The sequence below is a fragment of the Penicillium hordei genome, assembly GCF_028827395.1.
Source record: "Penicillium hordei strain IBT 12815 chromosome Unknown utg000001l_segment0_segment0, whole genome shotgun sequence".
In the NCBI taxonomy this organism is placed as follows: Eukaryota; Fungi; Ascomycota; class Eurotiomycetes; order Eurotiales; family Aspergillaceae; genus Penicillium; species Penicillium hordei.
The window spans coordinates 3,225,109-3,248,599 of NW_026623142.1; the positions used below are offsets into that span (position 1 = coordinate 3,225,109).

The window sequence follows — 23,491 nt, forward strand, 5'->3', positions numbered from 1 at the left end:
TAGAGTACAATATCCTTCTTCTTTTGGACTGCAGAACATGGGGGTTTGGGTGCTATGACTAGCTAATCAGAGATAGTGGGACCTTTGTGCTGGTTACATTGCTTGTTTTGGGTAGTCTTGCATTCCTCCCTTCATTCCGAGCATTCAAGTTGTAGTCACCGGTTATCCTGGAACTATCCGAAGATCATCTGGGGAAGGCTGAAGGTTTGTTGAGTCGGAAGAATGTAGGAGATCCCTTGTTCTGTATAATTCTGGGATATAAGCTAGCCAGTATAGCACGATGAAGTCCCGAGTTTATACAATTCGACTTTACTTTATCCAGCAAGCCCGATCTCTGAGAGAGCACACCATATGGCGACAAAGGCAGATACAATGGAGAAGGAGCTCCCGATGGAGGCCTCTAGGCTCTTACAGAACAACACAAATCCGAATTGGATCAAAGATAGGGGGCTCCGTAAACTAAACATGGGTATCGTGTTCATGTTCTCCACCGCTTCTTCGGCTGGGTATATTGGAAATCTCGTGAATAGCTTACTTGTGCTGCCTGAGTGTAATGTCTCCATCCCGATACTGTGAGATTTATGCTAATCATAAAATAGTTGGTGTCATAATTGGTGGACTAGATCCCAATATAGTTGGTCTGATAATTGCTGCCACTTCTCTGGGGGCGTTGATTTCCTTCGCGCCAGCCTCTTATATTGCCGATAGATTTGGACGCAAGATGGGTGTTTTGGTTGGATCCAGCATTGTGATCGTGGGAGCTATCATTCAGACCGCAGTGAAAGACCACTGGGCCTTTTTTGGCACGAGAATCTTGTCGGGTATGGGGATGGGCATCGCCCAGAATGCAGCTCCTCTCCTGGCAACCGAGATCGCACACCCTCGGCAGAGACAGACGGCCACGGCCCTCTATACTGTATCGTGGTGTTTGGGCGCCATTAGCTCGGCAGCGGTTACGTATGCAACCATCGGCATAGCAAACAGTTGGTCGTGGAGAGTTCCTAGTCTGCTGCAGATATTCTATCCGTTGCTTCAGATCATAGGGTTGATCATGTTTGTACCCGAAAGCCCGAGGTGGCTTGTATCCAAAGGCCGGAAAGACGAAGCCCTGGCTGTGCTGGGAGAGTACCACGCGAATGGAGACACAGACGACGAGCTGGTCCAGTATGAGTACCGTTTAATATGCAACACGATCACAGCCGAGATCACTAATACCAGAAATTGGAGCTCCTTCTTCTCATCCAGAGGTAACATGCATAGATTGGCCATCTGTGTATTAGTTGGGCTTATGCAAGAATGGGCTGGAAATGGTATGCTCCTCAACGCCTTGAAGAAACCCCCGTTGCTAACAGTATCGCAGGTCTCCTGTCATACTATCTCGCGCCGATTCTCAGATCAGTGGGAATAACCAAGGCATCGGACCAAGCAGCTGTGAACGTCAGCCTCAATGCTTGGAACTTCCTCCTTGGGGCAGCCTGTGCACTTGCATCGGAGCGATACGGCCGCCGCATTCTATGGCTTATTTCCACGGGGGCCATGATCGTCTTCCTGTCCATGTCTACACTAGCCGCTGGTCTATTTGCCGAAAGAAATCTCCCTGCTGCAGGAATAGCGGTCGTTCCACTCCTATTTCTCTTTTTTGGCGCATATGATATCGCTTATACGCCTTTGTTCGTCTCGTATCCAGCTGAGATCCTACCCTTCCATCTGCGTGCCAAGGGTATTGCTGTCACCCTGTCGGTAGATGCTGTGGCATGTTTCTTCAACCAATATGTCAACCCAGTGGCGTTCACGGCGATTGCATGGAAGTATTACTGTGTCTTTCTCGGTTGTCTGGTAGTGTTCTTGGTTCATATATACTTCCTGTTCCCCGAGACAAAAGGGCGGTCTTTGGAAGAGATTGCTATGATTTTCGACAAGGAAAAGGAATCGGAGGGTGACAGTAAAAAGACACAGACATAGACCGAAGACAAATATCCGTACATATGTAATGTAGTGACTGGAGTGGCCAATCAGAACCTGGCTGATGTTGCTGATGTTACGTTCCCCCGCAGTTACAACGCAGTGCCCATTGCAACTTCTTGTATCTCGACCTTTTTGTTGCGTATATATTTCTACTCTTTCGCTTGGTTCTAACAGAGTAACAGCCCTTGTCAGAGAAAGAAAAGAAAAAAACAAAGCCTATCAATTACTCGGCATATCGCTAGACCCTAATCTTAGAAGCTCCAAAGCTCCAATTTATCCCCCGCATCCCAATACTTCAACCCAAGCCAACATGAAGGAACCAATCCCACCTCCCCAGGATAATATTCCTAGCTCCTCCTTCTCGTCGTTGAAGCAGTTACGCTTTCTTATCATCGGCGCCGGCTCTCGAGGAAACGCCTACGCTCGCGCCGTCACAACTGTAACACCGGGTGTAATCCACGCAATTGCCGAACCCCACGCTTTCAAACGGCGGGATTTTGGACGAAAATATATATGGGGTGCACAGGAATCCCCCCGAGAGGGCCAGGAATTCACGGATTGGCGCGAATGGGTACAGTGGGAACTCGAACGACGGAAGCGGGCGACTCAGAACGACGAAAACACGGCAGACACAATCACAACTCCCCTGGGTGTAGACGGAGTTTTCATATGCACACTAGACGAAACACACGTCGAGATCCTACAAGCTCTCGCCCCACTCCAGCTGCACATCCTCTGCGAGAAGCCACTAGCCCTCTCGCTGGACGACTGTTTAACAGTATACCGAGCCCTCCAACCACCTGAAGGCCCAAACAATACCCCGCAAGCCCCAAAGAAGATCTTCTCAATCGGCCACGTCCTCCGCTATAGCCCACACAACATCCTCCTCCGCAAACTCCTCCTTGCAGACCGCGTAATCGGTGATATAGTCTCCCTAGAACACTGCGAGCCAGTAGGCTGGTGGCACTTCTCGCACAGTTACGTCCGGGGCAACTGGAGGCGCGCAACATCAGCAGGCGATGGTTCCCTCCTGACAAAATCCTGCCACGACATCGACTTCATCCTTTGGCTCCTCTGCTCCCCACCCTCCCCCGAAAAAGCATCCAAACAAGACCAGCAGCCGCACTTCCCGCGCTCGATCTCCTCCGCCGGCACGATGACGCAGTTCCGCCAGAAGCGCAAGCCTGTTTCCGCAGGCAACGCTACAAACTGTCTCTCCTGCCCAGCTGAACGTGACTGTAACTACAGCGCAGTTAAAATATATAACGACCGCCACCTCGCGACAGGTCACACGGCTTGGCCGGTTGATATCGTCTGCCCGGATATCGAAGACATGTTCCGTGCTCAAGGCAGCAAGGCTGCCGAGTCGCTGCTCCTCTCCCGTCTCGCCGAGGACTATGACCGGGATACGATGGTGGACTCGGATATCGCTGCGCGACCTTGGTACGGGCGGTGCGTCTACGAAGCTGATAATGATGTCTGCGACGATCAGGTTGTGACCTTTGTTTGGGATGATGAGGAGGCGGCGCCGCATCGACTTGCTAAAACAGCGAGTTTCCATATGATTGCACCTACAGAGAAACAGTGCGAGCGCCGGGGCCGGGTGTATGGTACTACTGGTGAGATTTCATATGATAGCACAACGATTTCTGTTTATGATTTTGCTACGGCGAAGACTGCTGTTTTTGATGTACCAAAGCCGCCGCCGGGGCAGAACGAGTCACATGGTGGTGGGGACTTTGGGCTTGCGAGGCAGTTTGTCAGTGCTGTTGAGGCTGTTGAGGGGGGATTGAATGTTGAGACAGCGCAGGCGAGGTTTGTTGGGTGTTCGCTTGAGGAGGCCGTGAGGAGTCATGCTGTTGTTTTTGCGGCCGAGGAGGCGAGGAGGGAGGAGAGGGTTGTTAAATGGGAGAGCTGGTGGGGGGAGAAGTTGAGGGTTTCTGCTGCTGCGTGGAAGGCATAATGATATAGAATTGGTTGATGATTTACGATGATACGATGATACGATACTATAATAATTTGTGTTCACTTCCCTTATTCGAGATATGGTACAGACAATAATGCGTATACTTCGTTAGCTTCACAGACCTGGAGGGTTGGGTTTAAGACAAGACAGGCTCGGATTATAATAAAGATGCAGGTTTCTACTTCATGCTAAAGTATAATCTTTTTAATCTTGATCCTGCTTTTCGATCATCATTCTTCTCGCGTTCAGATAGAACTGCAAAACAATTAAAAGGTGATCCCCATCCAGCAGGTTCCACATTAACCCTAACAACCTAACCAAACCTAGGTCTTAACATCAGGCTCCTCGCGGCCAACATATTCCTTGAACTTGAGCAAAGAGAGGGCCAGCGAGATGTTATCAGCCAGGTACTCCTGAGCAGTGAGACCGAACTTGGACTTGTCAGCCTCGTAGCGCTCAACGTACAGACGGATAGTGGCACCGCTGCTGCCAGTGCCGGAAAGACGAACGACAATGCGGCTGCCATCATCGAACTTGGTGTACAGACCCTGATTCTTAGAGACGCTACCGTCAAGGTCGGTGTAGGAGAAGTTGCCAGCGTCGACGACCTTGCGGCCGGCGATTTCCGAACCAATGAAGGTGTCACGGTTGGCGACCAAGTCGGACAGAGTGCCGACGACCTTGTTGGCACCCTCACTGTCGACGTTCTCGTAGTCGTAGCGGGTGAAGAAGGTGCGGCCGTAGGTCTGCCAGAACTCGTTCTGGATGGAGCCAATGCTGGGGGTCTCGTTGGGCTTCTGCTTGGCAACACCGGCAATGATGTTCAACCAGGCCACGACGGCCCACAGGCCGTCCTTCTCGCGGATGTGGTTGCTGCCAGTGCCGAAGCTCTCTTCACCACAGATCGACATCTTCTTCTCGTCGAACAAGTTGCAGAAGAACTTCCAGCCGGTGGGCACTTCGTAGCTCTGCAGACCCTGGGCCTTGGCCACGCGGTCTACGGCTCCGGAGGTGGGCATTGAGCGAGCCAAGCCGTATACCCCCTGCTTCTGGAAGTAGGGGATGAGCTTGGCGTGGTGGGCGATGATGGCCAAGCTGTCACCGGGGGAGACGAAGCTGTTGGCACCGTAAATCATGTTACGGTCACCGTCACCATCGCTGGCGGCACCGAAGTGCACGCCGTTGGCGTCGACGGCCTCGACGAGTTCGTGGGCGTACACGAGGTTGGGGTCGGGGTGACCGCCGCCAAAGTCCGGCTTGGGCTGGCAGTTCATTGTGCTGCTGGTGGGCAGACCGAGCTCCTTGACGAAGATATCCACGCCGTAGGGTCCGGTCACACCGTGCATGCCGTCGAACAGGACCTTGAAGTCCTTGTGGGAGCTGAGGAACTCCTTAATCAAATCGAAATCGAAGATCTCCTTCATCATGGTCACGTAGTCGGCCGTAGAGTGAACGATCTCAACCTCGAGGGGGCCGTAGTTCTTGAAACCGATGGTGGAGGTATCGACATCGGGAACATCGAGGTATTTGTAGGAGGTGAGGGTCTTCGCGGTCTCGAAGATCTTGTTGGTAACGCCCTCGGGGGCGGGAGCACCGTTGGCCAAGTTGTACTTGATACCAAAGTCGTTCTCGGGACCTGTGAGTGTTCAGTTAGTATCCAACAGATCGTGTTATACTCCTGACCATCACTTACCACCGGGGTTGTGACTGGCAGTCAAGAGGATACCACCAGTTGCCTTTCTCACACGAATGAGGTTGCTAGCAGCCGGGGTGCTCATAATTCCATGCTGTCCAACCAAGAGCTTCTTCACGCCATAGGCGGCACTGATCTTTGCGATCTTGGAGATGACCTCGGGGTTGTAGTAACGGCCATCGCCACCAATGACGAGGAAGGAACCCTCGACACCCTCGGGGATTGATAGAAGAATGCTAGTAATGAAGGATTCGGAGTAGTTGGCCTGTTGGAAGACCTTGACCTTCTTGCGAAGGCCGGAGCTGGGAGCAAGTCAGCTAACAGTTCAATTGCGGGGCAATGAGCAACGTACGTTCCAGGCTTCTGGTCAGTGAAGGGCTGAATGGAGACCGTCTGGACAGACATGATGGAATAAGATTGGAGGGAAAGAGGTAGCAAGGAGAAGAGAAGAAGAGGGGGGAAGAGTTCGAGAGAGAAGTTCACCGACTTGTTAAGCTCCACGGGGAGGGGCCAATGTTTGGCGTCATGTGTTTATCATTCCACTAGTACTCTTGTGTACTTTGCCACATTCGAATATTTTAATTTAAATATAGGCTTGTACTTTCTACACTTTGTGCAGCTTAAGGGCTCTCTGATTTGTTCTACATTCAGTCCAATCTACAACTTATCTGTCAAGGTACCTCTTCTCAAATTACCCCCCGCCGCAGATCATTCCCGCGGGGGAATCAAAAATAATGTCTTTCGTACAACATTCTTCCGAATGTATATATACTGTACGTGTACGGAGTGTATATTGATGGTCTCTTCCCACCTTAGGAAAAAAAGGGAGTCAAGGTCAATTTCAAGCAGAGTTTTAAAAATAGCCCTCAGACCCATGTCTCGGAGTAACAGAGACAAGCAAGCCACAATATCAGCCACATCACCCAAACAGCTTCTCCTTGTAAAACCGCATCTCCTCAATACTTTCAAGGATATCATCCCTGGCAAGATGAACCTCCCGCTTAGGGGGGACCTGCTCAAGCATCTGATCACTTCCCCACCTCCGCGCCGCCTCCTTCAACGAACTGACATCCAGAATGCGATAATGTAGATGATCCAACACCTGCGAATATGGCGCACAAGCAAGGAACGCCTTATCGGCGTGAACACTATTGCCCGCGAGGAGGGCGGTGCGCGGGACCGGGACGTGCTGGCGGATGTAGGCGAGGAGAGAGTCGGCGGCGGAGGAGGGGGTGGTGGTCGAGGCGCGCACGGCGGCGGTGAGGCCCGTGCGGCCGTGTGTGTCTATGCACCACTGCGACATCGCGTCGAGGGTGGAGTCTGGGACATGGATGACGGTTTCAAAGCCGGTCGGTTCGAGGAGGTTTAATTGGGCATCTGTGATGAAGCAGCAGATCTGGAGGATCTTGTCGGTTTCCGAATTTAGGCCTGTCATCTTGGAGGGGAGTTAATGGTGGGGAATTGCGAAACGCGTGGGATGAGGGTTTTGGATCAGAGATGGGGTGTCTGGACGTACCTCGCAGTCGATCCAGACCAAAGGGTCTGTTGAGCGTTCGAGTGGCATGGTGGATTTGTGGCGGATGGGGGCTATTCTGAGCTATTGAAGCTGTTAATGATTTGAGGTGCAATTGGGTGCTTGGCAGAATCTCTCACTTGGTGGAGAAAGCCGGGCTGGGCCAGAACACTGCGTAATGCAGATGCAGGTAGAAAGATACTTCTGAGCATGGATGTGTAGTTGAGGAGTTTAAAATAAGGTATATTTGTTTCAGCTATAGCCTTCAGGGTTTAGAAGCTTATCGTGTTTTAAGCTGTGTCAGCCAATGCTTGCAGTTAAATGGACCTCGGGAACCTTTGGAATATATAGTGCACAATGTATATAATTACTTCTATCCACCTACGCTGGTTTCTGGATTTAAGATTATAATCAAGCTGCCCTGATCGGTGCAGCAAATGTATTTTCTCCTTCAACATGTTCCCTGTATTGTAGGTAGTGGACATAACGGCGTAATTGTAGAAAAGCAATACATATGACCGTCCAGAGGACCCAGTAAATGGCAATGAGGATTTCGCCAACCCGCAAAATCCCAATCGATCCATAGGATCACAGTAAAAACGACCAGTGCTCTCCAAAGCGAAGAGTAGTAGCCTGTCAGGCTCAATGGCTCAAACGGGATCTCGAGATCCGACCACCCAGAAGTAGACTATTTTCGATAATTGCGGGCTTACAACTCCTCATCGTTCGCTGGGGGTCCAGCGGAAAGATCAGGTGTAAGACTGAACCCATCGGCGAATATCTTCGGAGTGGTCAAAGTTGATTCCGTTGGAGCGGAAGAGCCCAGAACTTCATTGATTCTACCCGACGACTCTGCGATCCGGCGTCTGAGGGCATTCTCATCTGCAGTAGAAACACTCGCGCGTTGTTTCTTTAGCGGACTACCGAAAAGGCCATCCTCTGGTTCAGCAGCTGGCTGAGATGGCTCTGAGGGCTCACCTGCAGATCCAGTTGCTGCAGTCTTTGGCGGTGTTGCTGAGCGCTCATTTGCGGGGGGCGTGGATCCGGATCCGGAAGCCGGCGTATCGGCAGAGTCACCGACACTGGCTCCAGGTGGTTCGGCGGAGTGCTGACGCTTGAGCTGTGGGATTGTTAATAAAGCACCAATGGAATGCTAGGATTGTACCTACTCGAATCTTCCGCAGGCTTTCCGCCAGCTCTCCCTGGCGTTGAATGTCATCTGGAGACAAGAACCGATCGTCATCCTTGGCTTCTTCATCGTCTGCCTTGCCAAGTATGGGATTGTCGGTGTCGTCGTCATCACTGTCCATTTCATCGACAGTCTTCTTGCCCTTCCGCGGTTTGGCTTCGTTGTCCCGGAAATTAAGGAATCCAACAGAGCCCCCAGGCTTGATAGGGCCGAGGTTTGCGAAATCAGCTTGTATAGACTTGCGCTTGGTGGCAGCAGGCGTCTCTTGCACCTTGGGATCTTTCAAGATACCCATCTTCTGCAATTGGCCTATGTTCATGTAAAATTAGAAACAATTCGCATCAAGAGCGATGTAGAGAATACTTACGTTCACCACGGTACATAAAAGTGAATACAGCGTATGGCTTATCAGTCGGGTCAATACCAGTAACAGTTTGCGTACTAATGGTCTTCGGGTCGAGTGACTTAGGCTTCGCGAAACTTGTGGTGTGGTCAACATCGGCATCCCCGCTGCCGCTGTTATCCTGGCCACCCTCCTCATCGTCGTGTGCATCAAACTGCGGAGAGTACTCGCCCCGCTTGATTTCTCCCGACGCCAGAACTCGGAACAAAGCAACCTTAATCTGGCCCGCTGTCTCGGGAATTGGATCGTCGTCGTCAGAGTCGGAGGACAGGTCATCGTCTGAGACATCCTCGAGGGGCGACTTCTCATCATTCCCATATCGCATAATGGTCTTGGACTTGGCAGGATGATTGTCCTCCAATTCCATGGCAGTCGGGTCCTCCTCGGCGGCGCGCTTTGCACGTCGTTTCTCCATCTTTTGTCGCCTGCGTTCAATCTTGGCTGCGGCATCCTTGCCTTCCAGGTCCAATCCATTGAGCCAGCGCTCCAGACCGACCTCGCGGAACAAGAACTCACGCTCGGCAATTCCCCCGCCTTCGCTATCCGGGACGCTGACCCAGCGTGAATTTACCCATGTCTCTTCTCCTCGCCGCAGTAGCGTAGCCACTTCCTCCTTCTGTCTTCCGTCAAAGTAGATGTATGCAGCCACGGTCTCGTTCGCTGAGTTTGTCAAGCCTTGGTATGGTGCGACCGTCCCGGCGATTTGTCCTGGCTCACCGGGCAATTTGCCCACGACTTTCGGTTTCGGCGAGGGGCAGTCTGCTGTCGGCTTTGGGGTCGAGTAAGGAACATCTTGCTCGGGGTTCAGGAGGGTGACGGAAATGGCGAAGGTTGATTGTTCCGCTTTGCCGGTCCCAGATTCGGGAATTTTGGGTGGAGGAACAGGAATGAAACAACCTATGCGGGAAGCTCGAGAATGGCGTTGAATGGAATATTCGGAGATTGGGCCATCGGGCGTGTGGATGCTCACGGCAAGCCCTTTGAAGCAGGGCATGGTGGGAAAGGGTTAAGTGGGATATGGATGTTGCACTGTGGGGAGAAGAGTCCAACTAAGGCGCAGGGCCAGATCTGCCCCGCAACTAAGACAATAAATACCTCGGGCAAAAACACGAGAAAAGTGACACCAAATTGAGGATAGGTGAACTTCTTTCTTAGTTTGTTTTTTTTTTTTTTTGCTCCCTCGTGGGTGTTGAGAGAATAAGCTATAGGCGGGAGGCGGTCAAGGTAGTAGTGGGTTTCGACTCACCCAGCAGCCCACAGCAGTTCCTTGAGCTCCACTGCAGCTGCTGGTGTGTTTGTTTCTGAGGTTCAAAAAAGAGGGTCACGATGACGGGAGAATCCTGGATATCCGGAGGATTGGGTCCAAAGACACGACACTGAGGTTCGTGGGCTCAAGTGGGTACACACAACCTCGAAATGCGAACACAAGGAATGAAAGTAAGAGAAGTAGATCTGAGCTCTCAAGGGAAAAGGGTGAGGGGCGGGAGTGGACCAAAACATGAGGGTTGCCATCCCCCCCCGAACTCCCACGTGATACACCTATCAAGCCTATAGTAGCCTATAGTAGCCTACAGCATGCCTACATTTATATTCATTTATAGTCATTTATACTTTATACCATGACTCTACTTGATGAAATACTATCATTTCCCCCTATTTACCCCCCTCAAAATACTACCATACATACTAATCATATCAACATTGAACTTGATCTGATCATATCTCCACATCAGCTGATCCCCCAGCAACCATGGTTTCTGCGAAACCTTGTGGAGCACACTTTCCCTACTATAACCAGGATGGGTACTATACCCTCTAATACCCAAAAGGTGGTTCTTGAGATAAATTCATTATTTTCAAAATCAGTAGTGCATCATTCATCATCTCAATTTGCAAATATCAAGAAAATAGAGCCAAATGTCAGTCCGCTGGTTCTAACACCCGTGGGAACAAAAACCGCGACCCGAATCGAAAAAATCAGAGCCCTGTTGATCTGACTAGTTAGTCTACGACTTAACATGGTCAGAAACAACACTCTGTTTCCGCGACATGGCAACATCCCCATTATCACTCGCAAGATGGTCAAACTGGTAAAGAGGCTGTAGCTCAACATTCTGGCGGAAAATGTAACGCCTGAACCAGTACGGTAGCGCTTTGGTGACCTGATACTTCATGTGCACCCGAGTAGGAACTGCGAATATATAATCCAGCTCTTCAAGAGTGCGCTGCTTCGTTTCGGGAACCCAGAGGAAAATCATGACCATTGCAGTGACGTTCAGACCACTAAATACAATCGTTAGAGAACTTGATGAGAAAACTGTAATATGGGTAGAAAGTCTTACGCATAAAATCCGAATGCTCCAGTGGCAGTCATTGCACTCAACATTTTGGGGAACGTGATTCCAAGCACGGCAGCCCAACCTAAACAGGTTGCCACAGCCCAGGACATCCCAACCTCTGATATCAATGTTAGTTCTAGAAAATATATCAAGAGGAAAGGAGAAACTGAAAGTGAAAAACATACCACGATGGGAAAGAGGGAATACTTCCGCCGAATAGGTGAACGGCACGGGTCCTTCACCAGGCGAGTAGAATGCAGCGAACAGGAACACGAAGAAAGCAATTGAAGCTAGGTGACCCGTACCCTCGGGAGTCCAGAAGCAGAAAGCAGCGCCAAGCAAAGTCCATGCCATCTGCGGGAAAGTGAACAAAAGCAGAGTCCGGCGGCCATATGTATCGATAGTCCAGATGGCAGGGAAAGCGAACACAAAGTTCACCAACCCAAATCCCCAGGAAGCAAACAAAGCCTGTGTATCATTTGCGCCAGCGTTCTTGAAGACAGTCGATGAGTAAAAGGCAACAATGTTGATACCGCACATCTGCTGGGCGATCATGACAACGAACGAAGCAAGAGTGGCACGGCGGACGCGAGGAATAGTGAATAGCTCAACAAAACGGGTGACATAGTTGCTCTTGCCAATTAGGTCCATTTCAATCTTGATCTGGGCATGGATGTAGTAAAGGTCGCGAGCAGCCTGCAGAGGCGTGTTACGGAGACGGCAGAGAGACCGGTACGCCTTGCCCATCTCGCGACGCCGAATATACCAGCGAGGCGACTCTGGGCAGAAGTAAACACCAAATAGGAGAGGGATAGCCGGGATAAAGGCCGATCCGAGCTGTAGACGCCAGGATATTTTGCCAGTATCCTTGACGGCAAGGTTGGCACTGAATCCAAGGAAAATGCCGAAAGCGGTCCAGAGCTGCCAGGACATGACTAGACCGCCGCGGATAACAGCAGGAGTATTCTCAGCACAAAAGATTGGAATTGTCGAGGCCTTTAAACCCATTCCAATACCCAGGAGAAGACGGACCACAAACAACTGTACCCAGTTCTGGGTCACTGCAGAGCCAATGGGGGTAAGGACACAAAAGATAGACGAGATGAAGATTGTACCGCGGCGGCCCAGGATCCGATTACATGGATCCGACAGCCAACATCCAAGGCAAGCACTGGCGATATAAGGTGCAGCATTGACGACACCGATGAGCCATAGGTTCCGCTCGGCGTGAGCGCTCTTTTTGGGATCGTCTGATATACCAAACGCATCGGGGAATGACAGGTTAGCACCATTGGAGCCAGTCTGATCCCATCCTCTGTATTGATGTTAGGGATGTACCCAAAAAGGTACTGGGGAGATAACATACTGCACGGCTGCACCAATAGAGCACAGGATGATGGTGAAGTAGAGTGATTTAGGCTGGCGCCATTTGTGAAGCACTTCGTCACGCAGGGCAGTGAGCTCCGGCTCAGTCAAGTCTGCCACAGTCTCGAACTCGGTAGGGTCACGCGCAACTAGTGCTCCTTTTTTCAACTCGGGTAGAATGTCTGTCACGTTGTATTCCTCGGCAAACTCTTCCACGTCGCGCAGCACCTGATTTTCGGTCAAGTTGGCCAAAGGGTTCTTGATCCTGGTTGATGTTAGTGAACTCAGAGGAAAAGGTAATATATGACTGCGGAATCAAGTGAGCGAAGCTTACCTGGCTGAAACATTGTTTTGAAGGTCAACTTGCTCAAAGTGTCCCTTCTCGACACTGTCTTGATCATTGCTGGAACTAGATGAAATCGACATGAGTATTGCGAAGTGCACAAGAAAGAAGGAAATTTTACCGCTGGCTAGAGTCGACCCGAGTGATGGCCTCCTGAACCATTTTGAGGGCCCGGCGCCTGGTCGAGCTATTCTGTTAATAGAAACTAAGAAAGAAACCAGAGGCTGTGGGCTGAGTTGGCTCTTCTGGTGTGGAAGGAAGGAAAGGAGAGAAAGTAAGATGGAGAGGAAGAGTTGGAAAACCAACTAGCAACTCTATTTACCGCAGTGGCTCGTTTGATGAGTCTCAGAGACAAACGAAGTGGTGAATGGTAGCTATTGACCTTGGGGGAGGGGCACCCTTTTATATTCTGCATCTAATCTTTTCCCAGACCAGTCCATTTGACAAGCGGCCCACAATCTCATTGGCTAGAGTAAAAGATGCCCAAGGCTCATGAGTAAATCCAAAAAAGGGCAGCCTTTTGTCATGACTTCCCTCTGATCTACTTCCCGAAACGGATTTAACCTGGGGGGCCCACGTTGAATTGCCCATGGGGAAACTTCAAACCCTAAAAAAATGGAGATACAAGAAATAAATACTCCACTCTTACGCTAAGCCTTCGGCTTTAAGTGGAAGGACTTGGTCTCGGCAAAATACTACATTGAGAGTGCTCTGCTACCTTCCCTAATGCCAAGTACTAGAAACAAGTATGAACAAGTCTCTCGGCCCAAGTACAGCTACATGCACCTGGAAAAGAAACCCTCTAGGATCTTTTGTTCTGTACCGGGATCCCTGTCTAGACCTGTTCAAGTCCGAGGTGAAAGTAAGCCTTCTGCTGTTAAGCCCCAGGTTTATTTCCTACTGATGATGGGGACGTTGTCTCCATGTTATGCAATTAAGTCCTACAACCCTATCTATTATTTCCGTCAACTTCAGATATGAAAAGCAATTGTCGTGAGGCATCAGGATCGCCGCTCTCGATATTGGCATGTCCGGGCGAGCGCCACATTCGTCGACTAAGAGCACGGGTTATGGTAATCGCCTCTAGGCAGGGGCCAGAATTGTGATTGGCGAAAATAATTTAGGCATATGCTTAAGGGCCAATTAATTTATTGGTGCTCAATTAGCCTCAAATCACGGTAATCACTGCCCCTCAGGTTTGTTTCCGGTGACTTCACAGGGTTCAAAGTTTCACGTGGCCAATGTATTTTACCTTTTGGGCTCGCATTGAGCAAGACCTAAATGACCTAAATCCTCTTTATTATAGCGAGCATCTAAAATTGAACCCTTTTCCGAATTCAGTAAAAAGGTAGAAGAAAAAAGTGGAAGTCCGGGGCAAATTACGGGGGAGACGACATCCAGGTATTCGCTTCCAAGGTTGGGGTCTAAGTCTCACGCTAGCGCAATCCCGTGTACGAAAGGAGGACGTGCGGAATAGGAAAAAGTCAAATCCTCGGGGATGAATTACTCTCGGAGCCCAACCATCCGGCATTACAAGCCGTGGAACAATATCGGGCGAAATGAAGGCTTTCCTTTGATCCAAGGATACTCGATCCCGATCTTTGCGGGTGGAATTATGTCCTACAAGCCGTGTGACCCGTAAGAGCTAGCGTGCGTTTTCCCCCCTCCAGTTGAGAGCGCAATAGGCGTTAGTGGCGTTAGAAAAAGTAACCCTAGACCACGGCAGTTATTCCAACTCGATTATCTTGTGAAGTCAAACTGAACCTAAAGTATTTCTTGGAGTGTGGCGTAAGTGTTAATCCGATTCAAGCACCTTAAAAGATGATCGCATCATCACTCATCAACATCAGAAAGCGGACGGTGACCGTCTCCGGCGACATAGTTCTCGAGATTTGAGCGGGCCGTGTCTGGGGGTTACAACGCTAAAGTGCTCGTGGCTGGCCATGTGGGGATCGTCAATTTTCTACCCCAATGTGTTCATCCCTTGGGGAAATAATTTGGAGATGTTTTTGTAACCTCTCAACGCCCCGAGTCATGACACAATTTGCGAATGAATACTGAGATCACATCCCTTGGAGTTGGTTGCTTTTGCTCCGTTTTCGGCTTACTCTGCGCCTTGCAAATTAGTATGTAATTGACATGTCAGATGCAGAGTGCCCCTTGTGTGTTAGGTTATTCTATGAGGCAATTCCTAAACTAGCTCTTAGTGAGAAGGATAGTATGGTAGCATTGCCGATCAAACGTCCAATCCTGGCATGAACCATGTGCCATACTAGATCCTGGGCTATGCTACTTCGTATAGAAGAGCATCTGTCCTTCCAGAAAGGGATCGGCCTTCCGGGTGCCTGCACACCCTACCATGTGGTGACTCTTAAACCGCCGAGCAATTCAAATGGTCAATGCATCCTTGGGAGGGTATCATCTGTGTGCCCTGCTGCAAGGGGCAAAGCAAATAGAGAAATAAGTCTACCATTCATCTAGAGCCATCGCAGGCTTATTGTACCCATTTTGCTTTACACTGGAAAACAGCTTCGAAAGTGAAAAAGTGGAAGAAAATGTACGTTAAGAATTCTATAAGCGATAAGGCTCGAATCCTATCCCATCAAAGACCTAGGCGGGCTGATGCGGTTATGAAAAGACTAGGTGCTAGTGTTTGAAAACAACCGCATATTATCTAACCATGAATCGGGACAAGCTGGCATAACTAAATTGCTTTTTCCTGTAATGTTGCCTTAGTTCAAACAAAGAAAACGACAGCAATATCCCCTTCCCCCAATGGGAATCGATACTTCCTATACAGGGGGGTAAAGGCTGAATCAATTATGGCCAAAGGAGTATCTCAATAGTGCTGAGTTGGGAGTTCCTCTTTGATTTTACCAATGCGAATCTCGAGATGATTAGATACATGTTTCCTTTCAATGGCTGCATATGTATCCAATAATTTCTAGTACCCGAACGCTTTCCTTCCCTGTTTAAGTCCTCATCGTTGAGTGGACGAGAAACGAGCTGGGATTTGGCTCTACTGCCTTCTGATAGACCGGCCGTAACTCGCAGCACCCCGACATGTCTCAAGGATGGCCTCCAGGTAATCCGATGCAGCGAGAAAAGTTAGCAATTGTGCCACTGTGCATGCGTATAGGCTCTTGGCACTTGAAGCAAGGGTCTATCACCCTTTTTTCACGTCGCCCCACGGAGGGAATGTTGGTCATCGGGTGTCCGGGCGCCTTTCCACTGTAGTGAAATGCCATGAGCATCCCCATTTGCTCCATTGTGGTCTTGCAGTAAATGGACCCTAAGCATTCTATTAGTATTGCAAAGCATACATATGATGTACTCATGCACCACTAAGGTTACAGAAGCTTTTTTTTTTCGCTGGTCATGGCGACTGCGACTTGTCTTGAGTCTTGTAGTTTGAGGATATGGGGTAGAGTCTTGATTTTGGAGTCAAGCTAGAAGTGGGAAGTAGAGTGTGAGTTAAAGTGGAAGATGTGGGTAGAAGGTAAATACCACTAGGTGAATACTCGTTTAGGCAGGTACGTATGTAACCCGTAGACTTCACCTGGACACCGTCCAAGGTTGGACAAACTCGGAACATTACAGGACTTGGATACTCTAAAGATTAAGCCCTGGAGTCTACCCAGGTGGAGTTCCTGGAAGCTTGTTTTAAGCTGATATTAGGCACGTTATAGCTATGATTGTACTTTAGTTTCTTTTTAAATCTCTTTTTAGATGTCTTTCCAGGTGTACTTTGAGTATGGTCAGTCATAGACTGTAGAATCGAATAAAAAGCAGCTTTCTGATATATGTATACTAGGAGTGAATTCACTGTTGGGTGAATATGGTAAGTCTTCTTTTTCGAGATAGAGGAATCTCTGTAGTTAGCTTGTGAATAACAAGTTTTCATCTGCTCCCCAGTTTGCATGAATTCCTATGGTAATCATAAAACTGAAGGCATTGATTTCACCTCCAGCTCAAATCCACAAAAGGAAGAGTACAACTTTCTCCACTACGCAGCATGACATCTCACAATATTCTGATGGAAGCTATTCAATAGATGGTTCCTGAAGATTAACCCCAATGGCCGCATCCCCGCTCTACTCGATGGCTCGCAGCGCGTTTTTGAGAGCGGAGCAATCATGTCATATCTAGTCGACAAGTACGACACCGACCGCAAGATCAGTTACGCTCCTGGCACTCCTGAGCACGCCGAACAAACATCATGGTTAATGTTCCAGATGGCTGGACTCGGGCCTATGCAAGGTGCGTGCAGATAATCCACCTTGCACGTTGGCTTTGATGGCTCTCTAATACCAAACAGGACAAGCAAACCATTTCCGTCTCTTCGCCAATACGCGCTTCAATTACGCTATTCAGCGGTATATCAACGAGACGAGGCGTCTCTACTCGGTTCTCGAGTCGCGGTTGAGGGAAAGCTCTTACTTGGCGGGTGAGAAGTATACCATTGCCGATATTGCGAGCTTCTCTTGGGTTCGTGGTGCTTCTGTCTCCTTGGAGACTGACTTTTCTGAGTTTCCCGCTTTGAAGAAGTGGGTTGGCGAGATTGATAAGCGTGCTGCTGTTCAAAAGGGGGTAGATGTTCCCCATTCGACTAGGACTCCTGAGCAGAAGGCTGAAAACTTCCGGAATTGCCGGGCTAAGATTGATGCCATGCCAAATTCTGATCAGCATTGATTGATAATGATATCTTGGGTTTCTGATGACAGGGCTGAAAGCAAAGTTAACAAGGAACAAGTCAAGCTCCTGGCAACAATATCATAAGGTTCATCTTCGCATCTAAAAAGGTGATCCTATTTCAAAGGCCTGAATCAGAGACATCAATGCTTCTAGCAATCAGAGCTAAACTCTTAATAATAAACAGAGAGCCGACAGCGATGTGGAATACTCAAAGTTCTCCGGGTTTGTAGCTTCGCCAAGTCTCAAAGCCAACCTGTTCATACCACCCATCGAGTGCAACCCAGTCTACAAAGACGCCTTCAATACCTCGTTGCTTCATGTTTTCAATAGCATGGCAGATCAATGCTAACCCAATGCCATACTTACGGTGGGATTCATCAATTCCAACGGCACCAATCAGTCCTGTGTTTGGGCCACAGGTCTGGGGGAATGCCCAGGACTCGTTCAGAGCGTCTGATGGGCCGAGCATCAACGTCCAGCCAACCTGCTGGCCTTGGGAGTCGAATGCTGTCATCACACAGTCGGGATACTTGTCAGGGTGTAGTGCGACGTATGCCCCCACCCAGCTCTTTATAACACATTAGTACGGCTTTTAATAAAGTATAAACGTAAGGATAACACAAGGACCTTACGCCGTTATGGGAGAAATTTCTTCTTTGGCCAACCAGACAGGCTTCGTAATCTTCGGATTTCAATGGCGCGAAGCGGAAACCTCGTTCCCGGGCACGAGTGATATACTTCTCTGGCGACTGGAAGTTCCGAATATCTTGGTACAAATCGACAGCTCGGGCACTGGGAGGGCTGAGTCGGAAACCACGATGAGTAAAGAAATGCTGCACTGTTTCTGGAAGGTCCTGGGGAATCCCAGGCCAAAAGCGGGGGAATGAGCTGCCCAGTTTCACGTTATTGAAACCAAACGTTGCCCGGAAGTATGCTCTCGTTTCTTCCAGCAGGGCAATTCCAACGCCTTGGTGTTGGTACTTTGGTGACACGGCAAGGACTGAGATAAACACTGTGTCTGGTGCACCGTCAGGATTTGTGTAAGCAAGACAGAAGCCTACTAGCTGCGATCCGATGCGCGCAACGAAATGGTGGCCATATGGGCGTACAATCATAGACCGCAAACTTCTAGTTGGGATGGGGTAGGTCGGGAGAGCAGCGGCCCAGACTTCGACCACCTCATCCAGATCTCTTTGTGCGTCAAATGGCGTTACTGCCGCGGAGGTCTTTGTCAAAGCATTTGTTCCCACGGGAAGAGCGCCTGTCGGGACCAACGCTCCGAACATGATATCGGCAGCCACAGAGAATGCCTCGATAGTCGGCTCGTATGTGGTAATATAAGTCTTGACACTAGGAGCATCAAGGAAATCATAAGGGTTGCAGGCAGCAATATGCACTAATGATTGAACACGTTCAGCAAGTTCCAGGCCCAGGGACTCCTGGTATGGCGACTCTCTTGCATTGAGTGATGTGAAAATCACCACATCGGCGACTTCAAGTGTTCGCCATTGCTCCGAAGTCAGACCGGTCGGTCCGTATCTGATCTCAGCAATGGAATTGTTGTGCTGCCGTAGCACATCAAGATATCTGTTGGACTGATATAATCCTGGCTTCTCCGTCCCCTCACCGTCTACAGCACCGCCGACTGGGGTCTTGTCTCCGGGAAAGAGGAATATGATGATTGAAGTCTTAGACAGGGGAAGAACGCCATTCTTGTCACGAACGAGTGTGGTCGACCGCGAATATATATCCATAGTCGTCTCGGCAATTCTATTGTTGAGCGAGCTCAGGTCTGCGAGACTGGATTGCCGGAGAGCGGCATCCCAGTTCAAAAACTTGTCCTTCACCGTAGCAACATGACGACAAGCGTCCGCCAGTCGCGATTGATCGATTGTGCCGGAATTTATTGCTTCACAAACTCTCTTGATCGAAGCCACCTGCACATCAAAGCTATGACAGATCATGATGCTATCGCTACCAGCGCGCAACGCTAGCACGGAGCCTTCCTCCGTACCGTATGTGGCGCGGATTCCATCCATCTCCAGACAGTCTGTGATGATCATACCGTCATAGGCCATGTCCTTGCGCAAAATTCCCATAACATCAGGGGAAAGTGTTGCAGGTCGCGTGAGGTCGATACAGGGCAGCGAGATATGAGCAGTCATGACGGTCTCGATGCCTTCAGCGACAGCCCGCCTAAAGGGGATCAATTCACAGCGCTCCAGCTGATCCCTTGTTTTAGGGATTACTGGTAGTCCATAATGCGAGTCAACAGCCGTGTCTCCGTGACCTGGAAAATGCTTTACACTGGGGACGATGTTTTGTTCCCGCAGACCCCGCACGGCCGCACTTGCAAACCGGCCCACAAATTCAGGGTCATCGCCAGGGCTGCGTACACCAATAACTGGATTCAAGGGCTCTGAGTTGATATCGCAGACTGGTGCATAGTTCATGTTAATCCCGAAGAAACTCAGGGTTTCCCCCGTGGCTTTCCCCGCACTGTAGGCACACTCGGGGTCATGGGTGGCACCAAGTGCCATAGGCCCTGGTACCTGAGCAGCGATCGGGGGAGAAATGCGAGTGACCAGTCCATTTTCTTGATCAATTCCGATCAACAGTGGTCGCTCATGTCCGGCCGATTTGGCTTCATTTTGTAAAGCCAGTGTCAAGGCCTATAGAAGATTAGTTAAGCCAATCAAGGACAATATAGCCTCGGATATCGCACCTGAAGCTGTTCTGCACTCTCAAAATTACGCGAGAAGAGGACGATGCCTCCAACGTGGTAGTCATGGATCAAAGTCTGGATTTCGGGGCTTGGGGTGCAGCCATAGAACCCCACCGCGAAGAGCTGCGATCGTCAGTGAGAGATTCACCGAGGGGTTCTAGGGATCATTTACCTGGCCAACCTGCTTTTGAAGATCCAAACAAGCCATTTTGGCTTGATTGCTGATTTTTTTATTTGGGGTTATGGATTGTAGGGAAATGGCTTAGACGAGGTGAGGTTGAAAGGATCGGAGTCTGCGGGTCCACTTGCAAGGTTGCGCTTACATCTGGGCCCTTGGAGTATTCCAGCCTAACCTCTTGGGATCTAGTAAATATGTACTCCTGTAGGTTCTTGCTATTTGGACATTGGAATATAACAAAATATAAAGAGGTAAGTTCGATGGACGGGGGATGGACGCGGGATGGACGCGGGATATGTAACCTTGATATGACGGCGATATGTATCCACAGATATGTTCCTGATAAATGTCCCGCGATCGAAGCCTTTTCACTCCCATTTGTGTTTCATGTATTTCATGTAGAGCCTAATAATATATAGATCCATATATCTTCGATGTTATTAATATGAACATTAATGTTCAAACATCGGTTGAAGCTAAGAGATAACGGCACGTGCACCCGTAGTCAATGGCCCTCTTTCCCGAGCCCCCCTCCAGTATTTTCTATGTTGGATATATCTTTTGGGAGTAAGTCTGTTCGCCTGTTGTTATCTTCTACAGGTTGTCAATGTATAAGCCTAGATTTCCGACCACATATCTGCTTCGCCGCCTGCCCCTGGGCAAATACGCCTCGGCCGATATCCTACTCTAAGGTATCGCACTCGTCTGCCACGCAGCTACTCATAACTATGCGAGCGTACTGTGCGTTCGTTTCTTTCTAGGTGCATTTGAGGCAACAGTTACGCCAGCCTTTGTGTTGTTCACTTCTTGCTGGTATAAACAAGAGGAACAAGCCAGACGCATGGGCCTTTGGCTCAGTTGTAACGGATTGGCCCAGCTGCTTATTGGGCTCATTGCATACGGCCTAGCGGGTGTACAAGGCACTGCTATCGCTGTCTGGAAAATTCTCTTTTTAGTATTTGCACTTTCGGGACTAACTGACATGAGTCCATCTTTCCAAACCAGTATACTTCCTCCACCAGCCGCGATGGTATTCACATTAAGTTGTGGGGCTTGGATTGCGATCCCAGCAGTCGTTGTCTCAAAGATGTGATCCAGCTCGCCGTCGTATCGACTAACATCGGTGCTAGTGCCTCCCATATCAAATCCAATGACAGGGGTTTGCTCATCTGCGTCGAAACATGTCTGAGAAAATCCGATAACACCTCCTGCCGGTCCAGAGAATAGAGTGCAGCCCGGAGAGGCTTGACGAGGGCACCAATCCACCATCTGACTGCATGAACTCCAATCGTGTCCCCGACTCGTCGGTATTGGGAAAATTCTGCGTGAATTGTTGCAAGTATTATTCGATGTTTGGGGTCAGGTATGCGTCAACCACCGTGGAGTTTCCGCGAGGGACAAGTTTTGGTCGTGGAGAGGTTTGGTGTGAGAGAGATATATATTTGAACCCAATCTCGAGAGCTAACTCGCGAATCTGTAACTCATGAGTCGGGAAGATGTAGGAATGCATGAGGCACACCGCCAACGAGCGGAAACCCTTTTTATATATATCTCGCAGATAAACCCGAGTACTTGCCAAATCGATAGGTTGTAGCACTTCAATAATCTCACCAGAGGTACCAACGATTGACCCAACTGGCCCTGGAGATTGCAGCTTCACGGTACAGAGATTCGAGTCACTGCACGCCCCAACTATAACGCGCTCTTTAACCTCAAAGACGTCCAAGTACAGCGGTTTTGATCGTCGAATTGACAAATCGAATTGGTTGTCAATATACAAGATATCCTTGAAGCCTTCGGTTACAAGCAAGGCTGTACGCTCGCCTTTACGCTCGAGTAGCGCATTGGCTGCAACCGTTGTGCCCATGCGGATCCAATCTATTGAATTAGCACCAAAAGTAGCCAAGCATGTTTCTGAGCTGATGACCCTTAACAACATCCTTAAGATCTAGTTCAGAGCCTCGTGGAATTGAAGTTTTATAGTGTATCTCCAAAACGCGGCGAATTGCCTCAGTTGGCGCGTCGGCATAATTCTTTGGGTCGACAGATAATATCTTCACGATAATATCATCCCCGTTGATCACTTTGCAAATACAATCGGTAAAGGTTCCTCCACGGTCTAGTCTAGTCAATACCGTATTAAATCATATTGAGGGGTATCAGTACTCACGAATGGAAATGCGCAACGGCTTCTTGTTGGTAACTTCAGGCATAACGTATTTCACTACCGAGCTGCGCACCCTAGAACACATAGTAAATGCGATGAATTACAACATGATATTTCAACAACCAACCCTTTTATTTAATTCCATCACTTGTCGATAGCAATTGATAAGCATTTTTAGTATCATATATCAATTTTGAATAAATTGAGAACTTACATTGTTATGGTATCGAAAAATACATCGCTGAATTCTAGAAATATATCTATCTCAGTTACTACTTTATTAAGTTTCCCTAATCTCTAACAAGTGGATAAATATCATATAAAAAGGATTGTGCTATAAGAAAAAGCCCATATAAACAACCGTTGTTGAAATATCATGTTGTAATTTATCGTTTTCACTGTGTTCTAGGGTGCGCAGCTCGGTGGTGTGCGCAGCTCGGTAGTGAAATACGTTATTGGATTTGATTAAAGGCTCAATAGAATATAGTAGAATTGGTGAGTTGATCAACGGGCAGGACGGGGTAAAAACTTGTTCCATTAGAGGCTCTAGGTTGCTTGTCATTAAAGTACAACTCCATGACTACATAAGAGTAGATAGACGACTCTCCCCTCCACCCCTCTTCACGCATCTCTCCGTTGTGGAGATGGTGGAGGAGAAGCCCCTAGAGAGGAATGAGATAAGACTGGTGGAGCTCCACCAGTCCACCGACGAACTACAGTCTGGAAGTGCAACCGTCAACGGATTGTCCACCATCTATTCGGCGAGAAGCACGAATTGTCGTAGAATGTGCGCTAAAAAGAAAGAGTCTAATAAATCCATCAATCCCACGCTCGTATATCTGCATGACTTGATGCACTCCGATCATTCATCTCTCTGCTATATTTTGACTAGACTTCCGCAAAGCCCACAGATTTGGGCCCAATCAAGGGGTCTTGGCGCCTAAAAACCT

The 23,491-nt window shown here is 49.1% G+C and overlaps 10 protein-coding genes across 10 annotated transcripts; 3 read left to right on the plus strand and 7 right to left on the minus strand.

The window, feature by feature from the left end:
* Positions 1-351: 351 nt before the first annotated feature.
* Positions 352-2,136, plus strand: N7537_001223 (uncharacterized protein; the record flags this gene model as incomplete). Its single annotated transcript, XM_056892281.1, has 4 exons — positions 352-550; positions 600-1,310; positions 1,361-1,942; positions 2,066-2,136. 4 exons carry the CDS (start codon positions 352-354, stop codon positions 2,134-2,136), a joined length of 1,563 nt encoding a protein of 520 aa, XP_056757276.1.
* Positions 2,137-2,275: 139 nt separating this feature from the next.
* On the plus strand, positions 2,276-3,928 carry N7537_001224 (Gfo/Idh/MocA family protein; the record flags this gene model as incomplete). The annotated part of the gene is made up of 1 exon (XM_056892282.1): positions 2,276-3,928. The coding sequence occupies one exon, from the start codon at positions 2,276-2,278 to the stop codon at positions 3,926-3,928; it is 1,653 nt and encodes a 550-aa protein (XP_056757277.1).
* A 326-nt stretch (positions 3,929-4,254) lies between these two features.
* pgmA (phosphoglucomutase PGM2) lies at positions 4,255-6,064 on the minus strand (the record flags this gene model as incomplete). The annotated part of the gene is made up of 3 exons (XM_056892283.1): positions 5,977-6,064; positions 5,625-5,926; positions 4,255-5,567 (listed from the first exon to the last, which is right to left on the minus strand). The coding sequence occupies exons 1-3, from the start codon at positions 6,027-6,029 to the stop codon at positions 4,255-4,257; spliced, it is 1,668 nt and encodes a 555-aa protein (XP_056757278.1). The 5' UTR covers positions 6,030-6,064.
* A 479-nt stretch (positions 6,065-6,543) lies between these two features.
* Positions 6,544-7,188, minus strand: N7537_001226 (oligoribonuclease; the record flags this gene model as incomplete). Its single annotated transcript, XM_056892284.1, has 2 exons — positions 6,544-7,059; positions 7,141-7,188. 2 exons carry the CDS (start codon positions 7,186-7,188, stop codon positions 6,544-6,546), a joined length of 564 nt encoding a protein of 187 aa, XP_056757279.1.
* Positions 7,189-7,846: 658 nt separating this feature from the next.
* N7537_001227 (uncharacterized protein) lies at positions 7,847-9,723 on the minus strand (the record flags this gene model as incomplete). The annotated part of the gene is made up of 3 exons (XM_056892285.1): positions 7,847-8,257; positions 8,307-8,635; positions 8,694-9,723. 3 exons carry the CDS (start codon positions 9,721-9,723, stop codon positions 7,847-7,849), a joined length of 1,770 nt encoding a protein of 589 aa, XP_056757280.1.
* Positions 9,724-10,372: 649 nt separating this feature from the next.
* Positions 10,373-12,938, minus strand: N7537_001228 (uncharacterized protein; the record flags this gene model as incomplete). Its single annotated transcript, XM_056892286.1, has 7 exons — positions 10,373-10,517; positions 10,740-11,012; positions 11,072-11,186; positions 11,254-12,383; positions 12,435-12,698; positions 12,768-12,842; positions 12,898-12,938. The coding sequence occupies 7 exons, from the start codon at positions 12,936-12,938 to the stop codon at positions 10,373-10,375; spliced, it is 2,043 nt and encodes a 680-aa protein (XP_056757281.1).
* A 3,753-nt stretch (positions 12,939-16,691) lies between these two features.
* N7537_001229 (uncharacterized protein) lies at positions 16,692-17,468 on the plus strand (the record flags this gene model as incomplete). The annotated part of the gene is made up of 3 exons (XM_056892287.1): positions 16,692-16,767; positions 16,831-17,036; positions 17,095-17,468. Exons 1-3 carry the CDS (start codon positions 16,697-16,699, stop codon positions 17,466-17,468), a joined length of 651 nt encoding a protein of 216 aa, XP_056757282.1. The 5' UTR covers positions 16,692-16,696.
* A 211-nt stretch (positions 17,469-17,679) lies between these two features.
* N7537_001230 (uncharacterized protein) lies at positions 17,680-20,404 on the minus strand (the record flags this gene model as incomplete). Its single annotated transcript, XM_056892288.1, has 4 exons — positions 17,680-18,039; positions 18,104-20,143; positions 20,197-20,319; positions 20,369-20,404. The coding sequence occupies 4 exons, from the start codon at positions 20,402-20,404 to the stop codon at positions 17,680-17,682; spliced, it is 2,559 nt and encodes an 852-aa protein (XP_056757283.1).
* An 874-nt stretch (positions 20,405-21,278) lies between these two features.
* N7537_001231 (uncharacterized protein) lies at positions 21,279-21,643 on the minus strand (the record flags this gene model as incomplete). Its single annotated transcript, XM_056892289.1, has 2 exons — positions 21,279-21,310; positions 21,385-21,643. The coding sequence occupies 2 exons, from the start codon at positions 21,641-21,643 to the stop codon at positions 21,279-21,281; spliced, it is 291 nt and encodes a 96-aa protein (XP_056757284.1).
* Positions 21,644-21,716: 73 nt separating this feature from the next.
* N7537_001232 (uncharacterized protein) lies at positions 21,717-22,587 on the minus strand (the record flags this gene model as incomplete). Its single annotated transcript, XM_056892290.1, has 3 exons — positions 21,717-22,252; positions 22,302-22,493; positions 22,545-22,587. 3 exons carry the CDS (start codon positions 22,585-22,587, stop codon positions 21,717-21,719), a joined length of 771 nt encoding a protein of 256 aa, XP_056757285.1.
* Between the last annotated feature and the right edge of the window lie 904 nt (positions 22,588-23,491).